Here is a 19,259-nt window from a genome sequence, read left to right on the forward strand (position 1 = left end):
TAGGAGTGAAATGGAACCTGCAACCTGGGCCCACAGCCCTAGCAGATAACTGTAAGGTCTACACCACCCATGGCCGCCACGTGGTCATCTTGGGCCAGTGCGCTGGGAGCTCATACACTTAGCTCCTCCCCCTTCCAAGGAGGTTTTACAAACACAGGCCCCAGCAGCCCATCGCCAACAGCCCTGTAACAGTTCTGGAGGCCGGGTTTGTTTTTCACAATGCTGTGTCTCCAGGCCCTAAGGTAGTGCTGGCCAGAGTGCTCAGCAAAAATCCGAGTGGATTACTGAGTCTCCCGAGTTTTGGTGACTGACCATGGGGCATCTCACAATGAGCATGCCCATCTTGACAGGCCAGCGAACCAAGTGTGGGAGACACGTTGCTATAGAAATGACCATGAACGGGGACTTAAAGTCCACACCAACTTGGCCGCTGGCACTTGAGAGACTTTGTTTTCTGGCTGTTCCCGCTGCATTACACTGCCTGGCCTCAGTAAGATCTACATATTGCCCTAAGAGTAAAACTTATAGCATCTTGTATTTCATAAATCACTCCATGGGTGAGAGGTGGCTACAACTGGTTGGGGGGGGGGATTACCTATGGCCAAGAATCTGCCTCTTCAGAACTGGATCTCCATAATCAACCATAAAGCTTTGGGAGGAATCTCAGATTAACATTTTTCAAGTACACTGTTTATTTTTAAATAATAGCGTGAGATAAGATTGTGCCACTGAAGTATTGCCATTAATTGGGTGATATCAAAGTGCTCCGAGTTTTCCTATGTTTTGATTTCCTGTCTTGTTGAAGACGGTGGAACTGTACTTTGTCAGAGAAGAAGCAGAATTTGTGATTTCTCATTCACGACAGGAATTGCTTCCTTCGGACGCTTGGGAAGTTATGAAACATGTTGCAGTCTAATTCAGGGTTTACAAAACTGTTTTTATCTGGGAAAAGGAGCCTGGCTCTCTTCCTCCTGGTCAGGCTTATGTTCCTTCTTGCCCAGTGCCCAAAAAACATCCTGGAAGAGCTCAGAATGGGGCACCAGATTCTTCTAGCTTACACCCCCAATGTCCACCCTCCTCTGCTCTATCACCTCACCTGCGTTTTCTTTTTCTCAAGATCCAGGGAGACTAGCTGGAGTAGAGGCCTGTTAAGGGGGTTCCAACTTCAGAAACCTGGAGCCCCTGTCTTCCTGGCTGCGCACCTCTTTACTGCAGGTGCTGCCGATATTGGGCATTTGCGTGACCAGAGAAATCTATTCTCCACTACCTTCTGGAGAACAAGGGAGGCTCTCCCCAAAAATGCCTTCCTCCGCCCCTGCCCCCACCAAGGGCCAGGCTCTTTGCCGGCCAGAGCTCCGGCTGGTTGGCAAGGTGCTGGGCGGGGAGTGACTTACCTCCCAGAGATGCTGCGTGTTCCTCACAGCGCCGGCCTGCACCTTCTCTGGGGGCAGTAGGACGCCCTGGAAGGGCCCGATCCAGGTGCCCTGCTGGATCCTCTGCGCCGCGCAGATGCCGTAGGCCAGGCCCGGCACAGTGCTGGTGCACAGGCACACCTCCCGCGGCAGGTCCCGGAGCCACTCGGGCAGCTCCGGCGGGGGCGCGGCGGCCGCGGCGCTGCTGGTGCCCACGAGCCGGCGCAGCGAGTGCAGCGGCCCGTGCATGGGACACTCGCCGTTGCGGTTGTCCGCGCACATGTCGCAACCTGCCGGGAGACAGGCGGGAGGGAAGGAAGGAAGAAGGTTAACCTGCCGCTCGAGGCGGCCCAGCCTCGGGTAAACCCCGGGGACAACAACATCCCCCTCCCGGGTAAGCCACCTGCGAGGGAGGGGAGGCCACTGCGAACAGGGGGAGAAGTAAATATGCACCTCTCCCCTAGAAATCGCAGCACCCACATCGGCCTGGTAGGAGTCGAGACCCGGGGCGCCCCAAAAGCCCTGCGAGGTAGGTGAGGATGGCGTTGCCGTCTCTGCGGAGCCCAGGGCTCGCGTCTTGTCCTCTAGGTCTGTCCCTCTCCCCCTCTTCCCGTCGGTCTCTAGTTCCCACTTCCCTTTCTCGGTTCCCAGGTGTTCTCGCTCTACCGGATTTCCAGGTGTGTTTAATACGCGAAAAGAGCGTGTCTCTTGCTCTGTCTTCTGTGTCAACAGAGATTGCACTTTGATCACCCGGGCATATCTGGTTTTCCACCTTCTACAATTAAAGAAAACACTTCTAGAATCACCAGGGCAGGTGGGCAACCCACCTAGCACAGAGCGTCCTTCCTACTCCTAGGGGCCCCCGCACCAGAGGGCGGAGCCGGTCTTGGCTCCCGTGGCGCCGGAACCCCAGACAACCGCCAAAGAGGGCGCACTGGCGCTGGGGTCCCTCCCGAGCCCCGGCAGCACTCGCTCTGGCCACTCCAGCCAGAAGGGCACGGGTGGAAAAGGGGAATGTTCTGGCAGGTTTGGAGTACCTGTCCTGGAGTGTAAACTCCTCCCAGAAGCCACAAAGAAAGGAAGAGCGAATTTAAGGATCAAGATAATGGGTCGTTAAGGATCAGAATAATGGCTCGGTGGAGAGGGCCCCAACTCCCGCCCAGACGGCCGATCCCCAGGCTGAATGCGACTATCTTGAGTTATAAGCGAAGGGAAAGCTGTTGTGAAGAGGTCTCTCGCCAACGTTCCTCAGGGCGGCCAGCAGCCAAGGGGATCCCTCACCCTCCTTCTGGGCGGGGGACCTGTGGATGCCCAGTGTCCCTCGACTAAAAACTGGATGGGAAAAGGCCAGGCGGCCGCGGGAAGCAGGGCCTGCGGCGACCGCGCTGTCGGATCCCAGCGCCCTCCGGGTTATTAATGGGCCTGGCGGAGCCGCGGTGTCTGCGCCCGGGGCCCTGCAGACCTGCCTCAGGGAGGCAGCCTGGGCACCCGCCTGCGCGACCCGGCGCAACGGAGTCCTATGGCACCGAGCATGAGAGCATGCTCTCAGGCGAGAGCTGGGGCACCAGTGGATACGCCAGCGCTGGGTGGCAGCTCGTCCTTGGGGTCTCGAAGCACCTCCGCCTAGCTTTGGTCACTGCCAGTCCTGGTGGATCACCCTAAGTGTGCCCTCTCCGTGCTCAAACAGAGGAAACACCCACGTAACTTTGGACAAAGTGGATCATCAAGGAAGGAACCCCTAATGGCAACCAGCCATGGTGAGCGAACCCCCCTTGTTTCACAGCAAGCTGAGGGGTGACCATCATGTGAGCATCCTATCTCCGTGGAGAAGGGCTCCAGCTGGCTGCGCCTTCCCCTCAGTCAGCTATTCCCTCACTCCTCCCAAGAGAGCCCAGGAAATGACAGGACCCTCTGACTGCAGCGTCCTGGAGGCGTCCCCAGGCCTCTCAAGTGAAAAGCAACAACCTGGCTCTACAGGCAGGAAGTGTCCATGCCTCTGGACCTGCATCGCACAAAAGCTCCCTCTTCCAGTAACAGACACTAATGTAAATACCGTCAGGCTCTGCTTTTGACTTCAGGGACTAGATGGAAGGTAGTCCTACACTTACCATACGTCAGCCCTTCCAGATACGCTTCACACATCCTCTTAAGCTTCTGATTGTGAAAACAGAAACTTCAAGACAAAGGCGGAATGGAAAGAAAGACAATAAAAACTCAAAGTCACCCGCCGCATAGTGTTCCAGACACCTATCTTGAGCCGAGCAATCACCCTATCGTGATCCCTGTTTTGCAGATGACGCAATTTGAGGCTTCATGAGCAATGTAATGAGACCAAGGCTCAGAAACTAGAAAGTGGTAGAGAAAGATTCAGTCAGGTTTGCCTGACTCCAAAGCCTCCAGACCTAAAGATGTAGGGAGACCAATGAAAGCTGGGAGAATTGTACACCCAAACTCATAATCGATAGCATTATTTCACTGACAGCACTCTTGGGGAGATGCAAAATTTGCTCTAGCACCGGTCAATTACAAAGATTTCTAGATCTCTCTCCCACACCCTTGGGCTTGGGGCTGTGAGAAGTATGGAAAAGTGAAGAGGTGATGTCTACAATTTTGAATTTTAGTGTCTGACCTCAGAGATGACCGTTCAGCACCTGAGCAAAAAGAACTTAAAACAAATGACAATGAACAAAGGCAACAGGCCCATAAAAATAAAAATAAAATCACCCCAGGGAGTTGCTTAACCCACTCTCCTTTCTGGTTGGCTCAGTGAACCAGGATAAGAAGCAAGAGCATTTGGTATTCACTCCCTATCAGTCCAACCCCAGAGATTCCGTCAACTTCCAACGTCTCCACCACGTTCAATATCACACCGACTACATCAGTAATAAAATGAGGAAAAGTACCAACTGCAGCCACCACCCCCACAGACAGCAAACACACTCCCAGTATTTGTGATGCGCGGTAAAACTCTGGCTAGTCCTTTCTTTAAGAAGTCCTCTTTAGATAGTTTTACTTCTCTACTTGCTATGTTTCATTGGCCTCCAGCAGGTGTTGAAAAACCCAGTAGTGGCATTTTGCTGAATCAAAAGCTGAGTGTCTCCCAGTATTGAGAAAACTACCTGTGTGTGAAGTCCACAGCAGAGCAAGGGAGGCCAATCCACTTTAATTACATGAGTCTTAATTTAGAAACCACTTCAGGTTGCATCAAAATATTCTGCTAGAGAAGTTGACCAATTACATCTAAACACAGTTCTATCCTGATGCTGTTGTTTTTTACTCTACAAAACCTCTGCCATTGAAAATAATTGGTCCCTGGCTTAGGTCTCTTGAGTCCCAAAGGAGTCTGAAGAAGCTTAAAACATGTGAGGTAGTACTCAGAGGGTGTTTTCTAGAGACAAGCCATAAACACCTAGAAAAGGTTTGAGGGAGAAGCTAGCTAGACGCCCAAACTACACCCCCCAAGATGAATTTTTTATATGAATTTTATATATGGATGTATATATTAAATGTATATACATTACACGCAGCATTCCCTACCAAGCAATACATAAAATGCAAGTCCATTGGTATTCATAAAGAGCAAGCAAATGCATGTTCCTCGTTTCTCCTGGAATTAGGGTAATTTTTTGAACAGTTCATCATTATTATTTGCAAAGTGTTTTCTCCATCTGTGAGAACGACTATCAGATTCTCCAAGCAAGATAGGCTGAAATGCCATTTTAGCACTAGGCAACAGAAGAGACCAGGGTCCCCTCCTCTACCTTGAATAGATCCGTTAGTGCTCCTGTTGATGGGTCCCTGAATAAGGGAAGGATGTGTCACCAAGTTCCAGACCTCCCTACTGACTTGTGAAGGCCAGGCCCAGTGTAATGAAGAGCAGACTCTGACTCTTCATCTCACACCCTAGCACGCTGTTTGAATCTTTTTCGAGTGCGTGCACTACTTGTGCAAATGAAAATGGAGTATGTAAAGGGGGCCGAGCAGGCCATGGTTTTCTTCTCTGGTGTTTCATTTCTGGTTCTAGGAAAGGTGAAACTTAACACGTTTCGGGACTTTGTTGCTGTCTGGAGAGGCTGGCGGACCCGCGGGAAGCCCCCGCCACACTAGGCCCTGGCTCCCCGACGCCTCTCGGCCGCCGCCTTCGCCTGCGCCCTCACTCATCCTCTGGAAAAGAAACGGAGGAGCCGCCGAGAACCCGGCCTCTCCGCCTGGGCGGCGATAACAGCTAAGCTATAAATCCTCCGCGACCGCCGCCGAGGTCGCGGCCCCCGGTCCCGCAGGCCGAGCGCGGCGGGGCGGGCGCCCATCGATCCCGCCCGGGGAGGCGCCCCGGGAGTGCCGCCTGCTGGCAGCTCCGCGAGAGCTCGGGGTGCGGGCGCGGGGTCGCCGGGGTGCGGCGACGGGGCGGGGGGGCGGGCTGAGCCCTGCAGGCCGGAACCTCCCACGCCGGGGCGCACGCCCCCGGGACTCCAACCCGCGCTCTCCGCGCGTCCTCCCACTCCAGCCCCGTGCCTGGAGGGGAGGCTCGGCCAGGCCCGCCGGGGGACTCCCCGCACCGAAGTCTGAACCTTGAACGCCCAGGCCCCTGCCCCTTCCGGCCAGCCAAGGCCTTTCCTAGAAAACCAGAAAGGGCCGCCGCCACTGCCGCCACTGCCGCCCCTCCCACGGATCGGTGCCTCCACCCTGCAGGGGTCTTTTAGGCTCCCCCGAGGGGCTCTAGAGGCACACCCAGAAGGCGAGGCCGGTAGCCCGGCCACCGGGAAGGGGAGCCTAATGTGGGCGCGCCGAACCTTCTCGAGGACTCTCCCGAGGGGAGTTTAAAGCTCCCCGCGAATCGCGGGCGCGCTGGGCTTTCCCTGTTCCGCCTGGCTGCCGGCTTGGCCCAGGGACCAAGAGGGAGAGACAAAAGGGGGAGGGAGAGAAAGAAGCGGGGAGGCAATGTGGATTTTATTTGTCTTTCGATGACCGTATTAATAAATTAAATGGGAGCGCCAGCGTGTGCGGGCGAGAGAATATTGGGCCGAGATAAACCTCGCCGGCCCCTGCCCCTGCGAGGCCGCCATATACATTGCGGAGATGATGAATAGGAGGGAGAGGAGATCGAAGCGGGCCTGGGCCGACTCCACTCTCTCCTACAAAACTATAGGGCAATTAATTGTGGCTTGTCCCCTCATCCTTCATCTCCTGGTGGCACATATCGATGGAGATTACTGCTGATGGACCATTTTATCACCTTAAATAAACAGTCGCCACCACTCCTAACCTCAATCTAATATATGGCTCTATGTTCGGTTTCAGGGCGCTAGATAACGAATAATGTAAAATAGCTAAATTATGTGTGTTACGGGATGGGGCTGGGCCTGCACACAAGAAGAGAGAAAAGAGAAAAAGAAAAATAGAACAACACAAAAGCCCACACACTGACTCCGAGCCTCCCTCCCACCAGGGGCCAGGTCTGAAATCTAAGTCGCAGGCGCTTGACAGCGGGGTCGCTGGGCGGGGGTAGCGAAGCCGGTGCCTGGGTGGCAGGAGGACGCCACTGGGGGGTTACTGGGCTCGGGAGCTCCCCAAAACGGGACCTACGTGTCCCAACCGGTTGGGAAGAGATTGGGGAAGGTCAGAAAATACTCACCCTTCTTTCAGCTCTCTAACCCCTCAACAGGACAAACCCCAGATTTCTTTCTCTCCCACAGCCCCTCTCCCCAAGCGCTAGGAAAGGGTAGCGCTACCAACAGGAATGCTTTGCACCCTACTCCTACACCTGGGCACCTGCCAGTGCTGTTCCCACTACTGTTCCCTGTGCAGCAGGGCTCCCTCTGAAAAAGAAGGAGGCAGAGACCTCCAGCTGGGGAAGTTGCAAAGTGCCCCTACTCCACGCAGAGACACTCAGGGCGGACTTAGCTCCCACCTCCCTCCCCACACAAAAAAGAACATCTTCACATGAAAGGTATGCGAGGAGGCAATCAGCCCGGCCAAGTGACTGCCCAGTATCATTCGTACAAACACCAGGGGCGCCCTGTGGCCGCCTTTCGCTACCTTGCAAGAGTAGTGATGGGGTCTTAAGCAACGCACCAGCTCCCGGAACCCCGCAAGAGGCCAAAGCGAAGGAGCCTGACGTAATCAATGGCTTTGGGCAACCAGGCAGCAAAAGCGGGCAGTGACAGAAGAAAAGGAAGAGAGACCCCATCCTCCGTTTCTACTACACAATGCTGACCGGTGTGAGGAAGGTGGGAAGAAAACCCGGCAAAGAAGCATTGGGAGAGTCAGTTCAAAGAGTACTTCAATTGTGCGATAACCCACAGAGTTAGATAAGAGAAATACAATGGAAGAGTTTACGGGGGCTAGCTTTTACAGTTTCTGCTGTTTTTAAGTGTGTGTGTGTGTGTGTGTGTGTGTGAGAAAGAAAGCCACAGGACCTTCTCTATGGCATTTGCCAAAGATGCCAATAAAGTTTCAAGGTCAAAGGACTGTTAATGATTCCTATGTGTTACTGGGTTGTTTCTCCCAGGCAAAGGGTTACTCTTCTAAAGGGATAAGGGAAGTAAGGAGGTCCCTTTCTTTGCCTTGTAAGAAAAAAGAGAAAATGTCCCAATATCCTTTTTAATATAAAGTAATAAAATGAAGCAATGCTGAATGGTCATTTCACAGAATTCTTTTAGAGGAAGATGGCAAGAGGCTAAAAGGAAACCAGGAAAACGAGCCGCAGGATAAATAGGCGCTTCCCTCTGCCTGCCTCTCCCCCCACCTCCCCCCACCCCCACCCACTTAGAACCTGGGAATGGGGCGAAGCTGTGGTTTTCACCATCTTTCAAGTAACTGAGAAACTTCCCCCCATCTAAGGCAGGGGGGAAAATGTTTCCCACCCTTTGCATTTCTGTTTTGTTTTGATCCGCTTGCTAGATTAAACTCAATCACTTCTCACTCCATCTTTGCAAAAACACATCCCAAGGTTTCAAAAGAGCGAGGGCTCTTGCCCAGAGAAGTTTCTGATAGAATGGCAGGCCTGGTCCGCCAGCATTACACAGAACGCCTCAGCTTTCTATTTTCTTTCTCAATTGCCCCTTAATTAGGGAGAGACGTGAAGTGTAACTCTAATAGGACGATCTGACTGTCTTTCCCTTCGTGTTTTCTGTTTTCCCCTGCACTTGGCACAGGGAAGCCGTCCAGTCCACTCAAAAGGGAATACCAGAAGATTAACACGATAGGAATAATTTAGATAAATCATAAATCATCTCCTCCAGCCAGAGGAAAAAGTTACCTGGGCAATACACTGGTTCAAGAGCCACATATTAATTAGCAATCTATCCCAGTTCTTTCTCAGATTGATCTAGGTTCTTCTCTGGTGAAAATGCCCTGAACCTCAAGATTGCTCTGCAAACAGTATAGGAGCTCAGGGCACAGCCTGGGCTTTTGGGGTGTACTGCTGGCATTTTTTTCCAATACTCGTTTAACTCAGAAGAGAAACTGCAAGCTCGATGACGCACTCTAAGCCCAAAATCACTATGTTTTACTTAGCGGTCAGAAAATATCTTCTCCGAAAAGCATTTCTTGTCTTTCTTAATTCACATTTTTTTTTAAAAGAACTGCTTTGAAAACAACACATTCAAGAAATTCAGTAGAAGTATTTTTTTGAAATCCACTAGGACAATATAATTTTCTAAAATTTTCTAAAGCTCTGAAATACAAAAGTCTTCTTAACTGCAGGGCAAATTCGAGTTGAAACCCTCATTTTAAACCGGTACTTCAGCCTCAAACTCTAGAGAGGAAAAAAAGTAAATACAACTGATCTTTTTGTTAGTTGTAATTACCTCCATCAGAAAAATTATCCCCATCTCTTATGAAAAGACTAAAATACCTCCATCGCTAGGTTCGCGTCCAGTGTTTTCTCATCAAAGTAGCGACACTGGGAGCCCTTTCGCTAAAACCTGGAGTTATTTTGTTTTTACAACGAATTAAGAAGTTCTTGGAGCGGGAGACATTCTGCAAGAGGGGACTTAGTCCAACGGAGAATGATAATACATGTTTATCATCCACTTTCCTCATACAGAAACTAAATGAAGAAATGAGATGAAAATAGCTGAGTGAATGCCGATCTCTGCAATCCTGTATTGCTTTCCACCTGACTCTCTTAACCTGCTTTAATAGTCTCTCCAGAGACTCTGGAAGTACACTTAACACTTACACCAACTGCCTTAGGTGTAAGCATATCATAACTTCTGATATTACGAAAATAACTAGAGACCAAGCAATGCACATTCTTGGTCTTCATTTAGAATCTTGCTTCAAGACCTCCCAATGGACCTGTACTGGTGAGGTCTGAAACTTTGAATAAAGGATCGAAGCGGGGAAGAGAACTTCCAGCTTTAATTAGGTACTTGCCATTTACTCGGGAACAAAGCGCACTGTACGAAACTAACTACTGTCACTCTTATTTTAAAAAAGAGAAAGAAAGAAGTAAACCACCAAGCATGCCTACGGACTGCGAACGTTTACACGATCAAGGGTGCACGGAGAACGCGGGATCCGCAGGGAACCACCCTACCCTGAAGTCGGAAATGTTTTCTCATTAAGCAGTTGGCAATTTTTCTTTTTCCCCTTTTCTAAATAAACAGAAGATCCAAGAATCATGCCTGCCTGCAGGGAGAGACTGACCCAGCGTCGTCCAAAATTCCTACTCCAGCGAGGCCCGGCCAGCCAGCAGCTCGCGGCTGGTCCCCTGCAACCCCACGGCCCGAAAATGAGCTGATGTAGTTAACTCCAGAGAGAAGGCAGAGAGAAGGAGACCCAAGCCCTGGGATTCACGCGCCCCAGAAATGCTGAGAGTCCCTCCCGTGTCCCACTAAGGCCAGGCGAAGCCCGTCTCCCACACTCCCCAGCGTATGCTTCTAGGACCCTCCCGGCCCCGGGCACAATCCCGCGGGAGGGCGGAGATCTGAAAGTCCGGTCCTCGAGCAGCGCGGGTCTTAAAGGCTTGGGGCTGCGAGGCAGGGAATGAGAGGAGGACAAGGTAACCCCGAAGTGCCACCCGGCATCCCATCCGTTCTCTTTCCTTCTCTAACGTCGGGAAAATGTTGCCACCGCGGTCTGGGACGTGCAGAGCCGCGGCCTGGGCCAGCCCACCACCCGGAGTCCCACTCATCCGACCCGCTTCCCCGATGGGCGCCCGCGCTCGACGGCGCCAGCGCCCCTGGAGAGCGCGCGCGGGCTGCGGCTACATACGGTTGTTGGGGTCGCTGGTGTGCTGGTTGAGCGGGATGATCTCCATGCGCTGCTGGCCGTACAGGTAATAGTCCAGCTCCTCCGCGCTGCAGCGGAAGCGCGGGGCGCCCCGGGCGTCCACGCCGCTGCCTCCGCCGCACTTGGAAGGCCCCGGGCCCGAGGCGGCGCCGAGGCACAGGTCTTTGGGGGGCAGCGGCTCCGCGGCGACGGCGGCGGCGGCCAGAGGGGCGAACACCGGCAGCTGCGCCACAGGCAGGGCCGAGAGACCCGCCAGCGCGGCGGCGGCGGCGGCAGCAGCGGCGGCGCAGGAGGAGGCAGAGGAGGCCGAGTTGGAGGAGGAAGCCGGAGTGGAAGAGGCGGAGGAGAGCGAAGCGGGCCGCGGGCGCAAGCTGTCCGGCGGCGGCTCTGCGCGCTCCGGGGGCGGCGGCGGCGGCGGGGGCTGGAGGGGCTGCGGCGCGCCCAGGGGACCCGCGGCGCCGCCGCCGCCCTTGAGCGGGCCGCCGCTGCCGCCGTGCGGGAAGAGTTGCTGCCAGTGCTGCAAATACGCTGGATCCACTTTGAGGAAGGCCGAGCCGCCGGGGTCTCCGGGCTTCAGCATGTCCGACCTCTCAAGCTGGGGGCAGAGGGCAGAGAGGAGGGTGCGCTTGAGCCGGGCCCAGGGCTGGGTGCGAGAGGGGCGGGGAGGATGACCGCCAAGACCGTGGAGCAAGGGCTCAGCCCTGGGCTCCGCCTGCGGCAGCCCGGTTCCCCAGCTCCCTCTTTCCAACTCCGCTGGGGCGCAAAGTTTACTCTGAAGCAGCGGCGCCTCGCGAAGGGAGCTGTGTGCACCCTGCCTTGCCTCCAGTCCGAGGCGCCCGGCTCCCGCCGCGCACTGTTGAAGCCCGGCGCAAGGGCGCTCGCCCGCAGAACTCGGCGGCAGGACGCAGCCCCCGCCCTCAGCCGGCGCCCGGAGCCGACCCGAGCCGGAGTGGCGCAGAGCCGGAGCGGCTTTGGCCTCCGGCGCCAGGAGGCGGGACAGTCTCGCCCCCCGCCCCCAGCCCGGGACCTCCAGCCTCCTATCCCCGGGGCCCAAGACCACCGGCCCCAGACGAGACGCGCCTTACCTGGAAACTCCGAGCCGCCGGCGGGTGCGTGCGTGCGTGTGTCTCGGTGGGCGTGGGGAGAGTGTGCGTCCCGGGTGCGCTACATGCCCCTGGGCCGCGGAGGGGAGAGCCCAAGATGTGATCTGACCGCCCGGAACCCTCCCGGGCTGCGAGAGATGGGCGTGGAGGCCCGCGGAACGCGCTAGAGCAGTTCAGCCGGGAGCGCGGGCCGCGCGGATCGGAGCCGCGGTGGGCTGCTGCGCTCGGCTGCCGCCGCGTCCCGGTTCCTCGGCTCCACGCTCTGGCAGCCTCCCGGCTGGACACGTGGGTTTTACGACAGCACAAAATACAAGTGTGTGTGTGTGTGTGTGTGTGTGTGTGTGTGTGTGTGTGTGTGTGAGAGAGAGAGAGAGAGAGAGAGAGAGAGAGAGAGAGAGGTGGAGATGGAGAGTGGGGGGAGGCGGTAGGCAGGCCAGAATAACGAAGGGGAGGGGAGAGAGAGAGAAGGAAGTTCTAACTCGGTTGGATCCACACACGGCCTGTGCCCCTCTCCAGCACAGATACCTCCAACGCCTTCCCACCCACCCACCCCCCGCTCGTTTTTTGGCGTGACGTCTCCCGCTTTCCTGTTGTCTCTTCCTGCCCATGATAAGTCTTTTCTAGGTACCAGCTCATTGCCCTGATCCTGAAAGCAGGGGAAACACGAAAACCGGAATGCATCTCCTCACGCGCTTGGGTGTCCGCATCGGAGTAGGCGCGCCCAGCCGGCGAGTGGACCAAGTCCCAGTACCGGGTTTGCGCTTTTGTCCGGCTCAGTTTTTCCAGGAGTAACTGCTCGACTAGCCCGCCACGCAACTCTCAGCAGATATCCTGGCCGGGGGAGGCAGGGGCGGGGCGGGTTGCGCACTGGTACGAAACGCTCGGTCTGCAGCGGCGAAGGCAGGCTTTGGTGAGCTGGTGGGCGTGAGGCCGAGGGTCTCTAAAGGGCAGCTAGTCCTGGCGGGACTCAAGTCTGGCCGCGGAGTTGGGAGGCGGCCGCAGTGGAGTGTCACACGGCTTAGCGCTAAGCCCACCCACTCTCGAGTGGTCTGCCTGGGGAACTCGCTCCTTCTCCTTGTGGGCAGCGGCGGCAAGTATCCCGGGCTGCGTTACACTTGGTTAAACTGCTCCCGGTCACCGGCGAAGCTTTTTGCCTTTGCTGCTAGGGGCTGCCCCGGGGGGTCGTGCAGAAGTCTCTTGCCCCAAACGTGGCGTCGGCGGTGCAGGCTGGGAGAGCAGCCCCACCCCCACTCTGACCATTCCAGGTGCCTTGGAATGCCCCGCTGCCCTTCCCTGCGCGCTCTCATCTCCACGATTTGGGCACCAGCCCCCTGCCCTTCCAGGCAGTGGCAGTGCTCGGTGGGGGTAGGGCACGGACAGGGTGTGTGAAAATGATCGGCTCGGGCGCTTTCCCAAAGCCGGAGTTCTGTCCACACTCAGAGGGAAGAAATGACATTTGTCTTTCCCCAAACAAGCCAACTTATTTAACACCCGCCACTCTGAACAATTAATAGCCACTCCTTACTGATTTCTTCTTGTTTCTTTTTGTCTTCCCACCACTCCTGTCGCCTGAGCCTGGGAACCGCGCTGTTTAGACTTTGTCCGGGTCTCACGGAGGATGCCTCGACGCTGATTGGAACACAGTTGGAACGAAAATGTTTTGACTGGCGTCGTTGTGACAAGGTCATCAGTCATTCTTGGACAGATTGATGGTATCCAAGTTTAAGGCCAACACCACGAGGGAAAACCCACGTGCTGTGGACCCCCGAGGCTAACCGAGCACTCTGAGCGCGGGCTTTGAACCCCATCGGAAGGAGACTACGAAGTTCCAGGCCCGTTTCAATTAATTTGCTGGAAGAACTGCCGAAGAGTAGCTGCCGGCCCTCGGGAGAAGGGGCAAGCTGTCTCTCTCTGACACTCTCCCGGTTCATTGCTGAGGAACGAGGAGGCTTCTCTCTTCTCTGGGAGAGACGGGGAGCCCGGACGCTGCGGCAGCGGCCCCGCCGCCTCCTTGTTTGGGGCCACGCCGGCTACGCTCAACTGTTTGGTCCCCAGGGCTGGCCGTCTCGGAGAACTCCTCCCCATACCGCCCTCCAAACAAACTTGAAAATCTCGAGATTTTGAGACGCTAGTTAGTTGCAACAACTGTCGTCCCGCCCCCAGGCCTCCTGCCGCCCGCACCCTGGGAAGCCGGAGGGGGGGGGGTCCCCTTCGTAGCAAGATTAGCTGATCGGTCAGGGAGAGCTTCGGATTGGCCAGGCGCGGGTAGGCGCTTCAAGTTCATTCCGCCTAGGAACCGCGCGGAGAACACATTATCATTAACCCCATATTACAGATGGGGACACTGAGGCTCAGAAAGTAGGTTGCCTAAGGTCCCGCCACTAATGCGTGATGGAAACCGCGTCAGTGAGGCGACACGTGTATTTTCCTGCCCACCCTGGTCAAACCTCTACCCTCACCTTCGAGACCGACGCCAGAGGGGTGTAGGGGCACCTCCAGGGAGGTTGGCCTTCCCTTGCTGTGAGGGCCAAGGGGAGAAGCAGGGACTGGAGCGGAGCCTCAGCCTCTTCCTAGGCCAGAGTGTGGAGTCCCAGACTCATCAGGTTCGCCCCCACCCCCTGCGGCCCTGGGAGTAGGCGGGTCTCAGGGCGAAGGGACCCTAGGGCCCAGAGGCCTTAGGGAACTTGCGTGAAGGAGGTGACTGGAAGTTAGAGCGAGCGCTCAGAAGGCCCGGGAATCCAGAAGCTCACACAAAGGTCTGGAGGGGAGTGTGGCGGGAATCCTGTGCCTCCCCAGTCGGCCCACCACGCGGGGCGGGGCCCTGCCCTCACGCAGAGGAGGCCCGAGGGGCTGGGCTGGGACAGAGGTCAGCGCGGTCCCCCCACCCTCGGGCGCCGAGCTGTGTAGTCCCGACCGCCCGTGGCCCCGGGGTACTAAGTGCTGCGGGGGCCGCCACCCCACCCCCACCCACCGGCTGATCCTGGGCCCGCGGCTCGCCTTGGCACATCTCGTCGGTGGGGGGTGGGGGTGTTTAGAAAGTGAGGCCACCCGTCGCCAGGACATGCACCCCCCAAATCCGCCCCCCTCCTCTTCATTATTTAGAAGAAGACCGCGGAAACAAATCACTTGGACCACTTAGGAAGCGATCAAACCTTTATAAAAATCCATCGCTCCCAAATCGATGGGTGAATATTTGCTGGGAATTTGTTCCAGAGGAATAAATAAGGAGCGTGAGTGTATTAAATGCAAACGGGGGGACACGGTGGTGTTTTTCTTCATTGATTAATGACCTCTAAAATAAAACAAGTGGGAAGAGGAGCCGGGATCGATAAATTAACTACCCAAATTCATCATTTTCTCCAGCAATTTTTTTTTTTCTTCCTGAAAATTATTCTCGGGAAGCCCATTGTACCCTTCGCTGGGAGGGGAAGAAGGGAGCTGGAGGGGAGAGTGGGGAGGGAGTGCCAGGAAGGGGCAGGAAAGCGACAAGAGGATTGGGTCAGAGAGACCCTCTATCTGATTTCGTTTGACACACAATTTTAAAGTTTGCCTCTCATATTAATTATTTTTTTCGTGATGGAGGAGGGGGACAAATGGTCGGTTGCCTTTGACAGGACTCCAATAAAGGATTCAGCAGCTCTCTGCCCTCGGCGCTCCCGCTTCTAGGTTTAAGGTCATGGATGGCTGAGTTAATAATTCATTAATATAGACATTTATTCAGAAGGGTTCTCTGAGACCCGCTCTCCCGCCTCCTCCCAGAGATTTATTTTCCTGGGAAATGGCAGGGAGGGGGGAACTATCCAGCTGCAGGTGAAAGGAAGGAGGAGGAAAAGGGAAATGGAGAGAGCTGGACACAGCTAGGAGGAATCTTTGTTCGGCCAGATTCACGGACAGGTCCCTCTAGCCTGCTGACAAAAACTTGGTAGAAAATGTGGCATCCGAACAGCCCAGGGACCGTGGCCTCCAACATTCCTTTGCCTGTGTCTACATCCGTTCACTAGCCCTTATTCAGAAAGCCCCTTTCCTCCCCGCTTTAACATCGGAAGAGCCTTCTGAGGACCCGGCAGTGCAGGCAAAAGGGGGAAATCTCTGGGTAGAGACCAGCCAACCCCCCTCCCCCGGCCCTGTGAAGTTCCCAGAGGAACTCTGCAACTGGCCCAGAGGAAGCTCCATTCCTAGGGGCACAGGCAGCTTCTGGTGGGCACTACCCCTTCAGAAATGGGGATTTCTGAAATGCAGCATTCAAACAAAACCAAATCACAAAGTCCACATCTGCATGAAGTTTATGGTCAAGTAAAGGAGTTGTGAGATGCTAATAAGTGCAATAAAGAGCGATAAAGGGTGTTAGTATTTGAAATAGGGTGGTCCGGGGAGGCACCCCTTCCAAGGTGAAATTTGAATAGATACTTAACAGTAAGGGGATGACTGCTTTGTGCGTGGAGTGGGGGCATTCCTGGCCCTATCCTCAGGGCCCCAGGGCGAACTTGGTAAAAGGGGCCTCCTCTGAAGAACCGCCAAGGATTCTGCCTTGTCAGCTTCTGGCCACACTTGGCTCCCCCTGCTTCTCTCTGTTCCCACCTGCCCCCCCCACCCCCACCCCGAGATGCTGTGAGCGCCTCAGTGTCCTTTCAAATACATCTGCTCATTGTTTACATCAGTGCAAGTCCCCTCTGTTGCTGGCTGCTTAGAGACTTACACAGTGGCCTGCCCCAACCCCCCTGGGCCTCAGTTTCTTCAACATCAAACAAAAGGATGGGGCTCCTGTGGCTTTCCACCCTAAGGATTCTCATAAAGGAGCTACCCAATTCTGATGTCCTCTCTGCTACCTATTTTATACCCCACCTCTGTGAGTCTAAGATGTATGGTGCGTAAAATGTACAGAGAAACTGAAAACAAGGAAACGGACGCCACTTATGTGAATCACTGCCATCTTCCCACTGACCCCTTTGCATCTTGGCTGGTTTGTCCTTACTCAGTGATAGCAAACAGTGTGTTGGAAAGAAAGGGTGTGAGAGGGAAGACACAGGGCTAGAGTTGGTGGGGGGTGGGGAGTGGAAGGGACTGGAAAACTCCCCAGGAAGAAGCCAGCTCTCTCCTGAAATGCTGCAGCATGAAACTGTTCCTCTGAGGCCTTGGCAATTCAGACCCATTGCCTCCTCAGCTTGCCTCCTGTCACGCCTGCGTTGGGAAAGCAAGTGCCTCGCTTTGCGAGGTCAGAGATGGCCTCTGGGGCCAGGAGCCCAAGCTTGGCCTATTTCTGACCACTCTCTTTTATCCTCTGCCAAAATTACTGCAGACAGCACCTGTTCACTTCACTTGAAATGCAGCCGAACCCTCCAGCGCCTTTCACTAGGGTTTCCCAACAGCTGTCACTCAAACAATGCCTCGCAGCCACCCCAGGCCTGATTTGGATTTGACCTGCTGACCTCGAGGTGAAAGGCTCTCCCGTCCATTACCAGTCCCCCAGGGCCGGATCATTCTCCCAGGAAAGCCTTTAAAGATATCCCTTCTGCTTGTGGGGAAGTCAGCTATTATTATTTACAAAGGCCTCGTAAGTTTAAAACATATTGGGGAAGTTCGGTCCCTTAAAGATTTCCTGAATAGCCAAGGAATGAAAACCAGCCCCTCTTTCAAGTCTTGACGAGTAAAAGAGAAATAATTAGACACGGAGAACTGTCCCTTCAGAAACTCATGTATCTCCTTTACTGTCTCCTTCTTTATCTACTTTTCCATTTCCCCCAATTTGCTCTTCCCTTTTCCCCAGAATCTGTTAAGGATAAGACCAATTGAAGTTAGCTACAAATTAACAGCTATACCTACTATCTAATGGACACCTACTATGTGCAAGAGACTATGGGCAGGGATCTTTGGGACAATCTCCTCTGATTTCTTCTAGCAAATGCTACCTGGTTCTAACACGGGCTGCTTTGGGTCACCAGAGCATTGCCTCAACTGGCTGAAGCCCGTAGGCCTTAAGTTCTAATCAGGACGAGGCAAGCATGTTGCAGCGCATCTGTTTGAAATTAGGAACATATGCTTTGGTTGATTGGCATTCTGAGGGTCGGTGCTTCCTAGTGCCTGCTGGGTCCCCCTAAATGCCTGGCGGCGGTCTAGGAACCAGGATGGCTTCTAGTTAGCCCCGTTCATGAGGGGCCCTGAAGATTTTGTCCCAGAGCAGCCTGAGGAAATCGGACCCACACCTTAGGGGATTACATATATATATATATATATATATATATATATATATATATATATATATGTAATATATATATTACATATATACATAATATGTAATATGTAATATATATATGTGTGTATATATATACACACACATACATATATATATACACACACATACATACACACACACACACACACACACACCCCTGTGGGAGCCCTGGGAGTCCTGTCTGCCCCCTCATCATACTCTCTCCTGGATGGACTGGTGTTCTTGCCCTCTTCTGAGTTAGGGGGTCAAAGGATGACACTAAAGTGTGCTCTTGTATTATTTCTGGCGAGTCTATGTTCTCATACTGTATAAGAGCCTCCCGGCAAATAAGTAAATAGATAAATAGATAGATAAATAGATGATAGCTAGCTAGCTAGATACATAAAACTTACTCTCAGTTTTTTGGAACCAGAAAAACTTGCCTTTAGACCAAGATAAAGCAACCTGTGCAGGTTTCTGGGGGAAGCCAAAAGAGGATAGGGGCTCCTGGGTGGCTCAGTCGGGTTAAGCGTCCGACTTTGGCTCAGGTCATGATCTTGCAGTTTGTGGGTTCAAGCCCCACATCAGACTCTGTGCTGACAGCTCAGAGCCTGGAGCCTGCTTCAGATTCTGTGTCTCTCCCTCTCTCTGCCCTCCCCTGCTTGTGCTCTCTCTCTCTCTCTCAAAAGTAAACAATTTTAAAAATCTTAAAAGAAAAAAAAAAGAGTATAAATCTGCAGTGCCCCTACCTTCAATGTTCCGGGGATAACTTTCGGAGTCCCCACTTTCCTTCTCTGATCTCCAGGATCTGGAGCCAGTGGGTGACATAAGAGTTCAGGAGAGGAAGCCATCATTGCTTGAGGCCAGGAGATGATCAAGCAAAGTTTCACAAACGAGAAGGGCTGTGAGGACCGCCTGCATTCTGGCTAGCAGGGAGAAGAAGTGAGGAAAAGCATTATAGGACAGGAGAACTGCCTGAGCCAAGCTGCCCAAGGAAAGGACCCACCAAAAATAAACTGGGAGGCTCCTCTGTCTTTCCTTCATCCACTCAGGAGAATAACAATGGAATGACTGCCCTCCTTCAAGGGCCGAGCACCAGCTCCTTGAGGGCCCTGCGGTCCTAGTCCAGATTCAGAAAAATGTTTTTATGAGAATCTCCTGACCTAATATGTTCAGGTTTAAATCTGACAATCACCTCACAAGTACGGTAAGTGAAAACTGTTGAGAGCTCCAGTATACAGCCATTGGCACAGAAGGTACACGGGACCATGGTTCAGTAAGTTCAGCAATGCTATTTCC

General features: G+C 54.0%; 1 protein-coding gene across 1 annotated transcript in view; it reads right to left on the reverse strand.

The window, feature by feature from the left end:
* Nucleotides 1-11,916, reverse strand: part of PRDM6 (PR/SET domain 6) — a 106,072-nt gene extending 94,156 nt beyond the window's left edge. The window contains exons 1-3 of the mRNA XM_060636266.3: nucleotides 11,735-11,916; nucleotides 10,632-11,244; nucleotides 1,395-1,702 (exon numbers count right to left, since the gene is read on the reverse strand). Of these exons, the coding sequence (XP_060492249.2) occupies nucleotides 1,395-1,702; nucleotides 10,632-11,229 (906 nt within the window). The 5' untranslated portion in view covers nucleotides 11,230-11,244; nucleotides 11,735-11,916. The remainder of the gene's footprint in view (nucleotides 1-1,394; nucleotides 1,703-10,631; nucleotides 11,245-11,734) is intronic.
* Between the last annotated feature and the right edge of the window lie 7,343 nt (nucleotides 11,917-19,259).

Source organism: Panthera onca, chromosome A1 (genome assembly GCF_046562875.1).
Source record: "Panthera onca isolate mPanOnc1 chromosome A1, mPanOnc1 haplotype 2, whole genome shotgun sequence".
NCBI classification, from domain to species: Eukaryota; Metazoa; Chordata; class Mammalia; order Carnivora; family Felidae; genus Panthera; species Panthera onca.